Below are 2,567 nucleotides of genomic sequence, written 5' to 3'. Positions count from 1 at the left end.
AGGCGTCGCGGCAGCTGCTGCCAGCCGCGAGCGCCAAACGCGTGTGTGCTGCTGCGCCGGACACTGGCGACTGGCAACCTGTGTGTTTCCTTGCTTCCTCGGGCCCGTGCCGTCTCGCGCGCCTGGCCTCGTGACGAGCCCGGCCCACCCTCCTGCTTCCTGTTGCCCTCCCCCGCCGCCGCAGAAGGAGGCCGGCGGCGACCCCAACCAGCAGCAGACGGTGCAGCTGTGCCGCAAGATCGAGGCCGACTGCGTGAAGCGGCTCGAGGTGCGGCGGCAGCGGCGGCAGGGCGCCCCCTGGGCTCCCCGCCTCGCCGGGCCCTGCTGCGCTGGTTCCTGCTGCCTGCCAGCAGGCCAGCCCGTCAGCCTGCCCTCTCCGCCGCCCCCACCACCACACGCCGTGTACCCCGCCCACCCCACACTCTCCTTTCCAAGCAGCAGCAATGGAGACGACACCTCCTGCCTGCTCCTGCCCTCCCCTGCTCCCCACCTCCAAGCAAACCTCCTCCCCTGCCGCCGCGCCCTCTGCCGCCTGCTGCAGGCCATGGGCGAGTCCAAGCGCAGCGTGGAGGCGGCGGCGCGCACCGCCCCGGTGCCGCCCTCCACCCGCGCCATCATCCTGGTCATGGCCACCGTCTATGCCCTGTATGCATACCACATCGAGGAGGCAAGCCTGCTTTCTTGCAGCCCCCCTTTTGCAGCTCCCCTTTTGCAGCTCCTTTTTTTGCGGCTTCTTTGCTGAGAGAGTTGGACGACGTGTGGCAGGCGGCTGCCCTGTGGGCTGCCAGCCCCTACCCTGCCAGCCCCTGGCTGCCCGGCCAGTGCCCGGAGCTGCGTGCCTGGCGGCGCGGATGCGGCGCCTGGCTGCCGCGGCGGGTTACTGGGGCGCAGCGCCTGTCGGGCGCAGCAGCGGCCTTGTCCCACCTGGTCCGCCCTATTCACCCCAATACCGCACTCCCACACCAACCTGCCCCGCCGCGTGCCGTCCCTTGCGAGTGCAGGCGCGGGCGCTGCTGGGCGTGGCCACGCCTGCCAATGCCCAGACGCTCGACTACTGGACCCAGATGATTGCCACCGGCCTGCTGGCGTATGCTGTGTGGATTGGGGCCACAGGCAAGAAGATCTTCTGACCCGCGGACAAGAGGCCATGCTGCTCCCGCCCGGCGGCGGCGGCGGGTGCACTTGGCAGCCGCCCTGGCCCCGCGTTGCCTTGCCACTGAAATGCCGAGCTGAATGTGCCGCACTGTTCCTTGCTCGCCTGCCCACTTGCCTTGCTCGCCTGCCGCACACTGTGAGAGAGTCGCACCGCTGATTGAAATGTTGATCTTGATTCCTCGGAACTGAAGGTCCCTGACGCCACCTGCTCCCTTCCGTTCATTCATCTGCTTTCCAGCCTGCCGACATCTGTAATTCAAGCACTCTTTGATGCAACACCAAAAAAAAAAAAAAATGGTCAGGGGGCCAGGGCAGTACATAGCGGCCACCGCGGCGGACGGGAGCTGTACCTGCGGCATTGGCGCCAATCCAGCCAAGCCTGCCCCGATTGCCGCTTCACTTCCGCCATTCATGCCAGCATCGTTGGCGCACAGGCAGCTCGTTGCAGTCTTGTCGGAGCGACTTCTCGGCAGCAGGCGCCTGGTGGCGGGAGCGGTGGCTGCCGCCTTCCTGATCTTTTTGCTGCGCCCTAGCGCCCGGTCCTCATCCCGCGAAGGCGCGATGGGCGGCTCGATCACCCTTCGAAACCCACATGGCCTGGAGGTGGTGGTGCTGCTCCGGGGGGCCATCATCCAGAGCCTGCGGGTGCCGGACACGGACGGCAATGTGGAGGACGTGGTGCTGGGATTCGATGAGGAGGCGCCATACAAGGTCGGGTGCGGCGGCGGCGGCGGGCAAGGCACCTCGGTTCACGGCTACCCAGGCCATCACGCACACATGCACCCCTGCCCGTCCCTGCTGCTCCCTGGGTGTTGCAGGACGGCACCTCGCCCTACATGGGCGCCCTAGTGGGGCGCGTGGCCAACCGCATTGCTGGCGCGCAGTTCAGCCTGGATGGCGAGACGTACCGCCTGGCTGCCAACAACGGCCCCAACTGCCTGCACGGTGCGCCTCAGGGGCAGGGCAGATCGATGGTACTGGAAAGGGAGCAGCTGCCTGTGGCGCTTGCGCCCGCATCCTGTTGCTGCGTCCAGCGCTGGACCCGCCCACCAGCCTGTGCAGCCGCCCCAAAGCCGATGCGCTGCGCACCCGCGCACCCGCGCACCAGCGCACCAGCCGGCACCAGCGTTGCTGATTGGCTTGCGTGCCGGGCAGCCCAGTCCTGCAGGAGGCAAGGTGGGGTACGACAAGGTTGAGTGGGACATGGAGCCCGCTGACAGCGACGAGGGGCAGGGTGTGCGGCTGAGCTACCGGAGCAAAGACGGCGAGGAGGCGAGGCGCCGCCGCGCCCGCCGCGCCTGCCGCTGCGCCGTGCCGCACGCGCGCCGCCGAGTGCGCTGCCCCGAGGCTCGCACCGCGCCCCTGCGCAGGCAGGCAGGCGCGTCTGCTCTCTCCACCCAGCTCGCGCAACC

At 68.7% G+C, this 2,567-nt stretch overlaps 2 protein-coding genes across 2 annotated transcripts in view; both read left to right on the top strand.

Moving 5' to 3' along the window:
• Window positions 1-1,130, top strand: part of CHLNCDRAFT_55669 (hypothetical protein) — a gene marked incomplete at both ends in the record, with an annotated part of 3,851 nt that extends 2,721 nt beyond the window's left edge. Inside the window, 3 exons of the mRNA XM_005852245.1 lie at window positions 185-268; window positions 542-622; window positions 1,002-1,130. Coding sequence (XP_005852307.1) covers window positions 185-268; window positions 542-622; window positions 1,002-1,130 — 294 coding nt within the window. The remainder of the gene's footprint in view (window positions 1-184; window positions 269-541; window positions 623-1,001) is intronic.
• A 586-nt stretch (window positions 1,131-1,716) lies between these two features.
• The window catches only part of CHLNCDRAFT_55668 (hypothetical protein), a gene marked incomplete at both ends in the record, with an annotated part of 2,451 nt that continues 1,600 nt past the window's right edge, over window positions 1,717-2,567 (top strand). Inside the window, 3 exons of the mRNA XM_005852244.1 lie at window positions 1,717-1,866; window positions 1,974-2,100; window positions 2,324-2,487. Coding sequence (XP_005852306.1) covers window positions 1,717-1,866; window positions 1,974-2,100; window positions 2,324-2,487 — 441 coding nt within the window. The remainder of the gene's footprint in view (window positions 1,867-1,973; window positions 2,101-2,323; window positions 2,488-2,567) is intronic.

Source organism: Chlorella variabilis (genome assembly GCF_000147415.1).
Source record: "Chlorella variabilis unplaced genomic scaffold CHLNCscaffold_69, whole genome shotgun sequence".
Taxonomy (NCBI): Eukaryota; Viridiplantae; Chlorophyta; class Trebouxiophyceae; order Chlorellales; family Chlorellaceae; genus Chlorella; species Chlorella variabilis.
The sequence above is the reverse complement of the archived record's forward strand: the minus strand, read 5'-3'. Positions and strand labels throughout refer to the sequence as shown.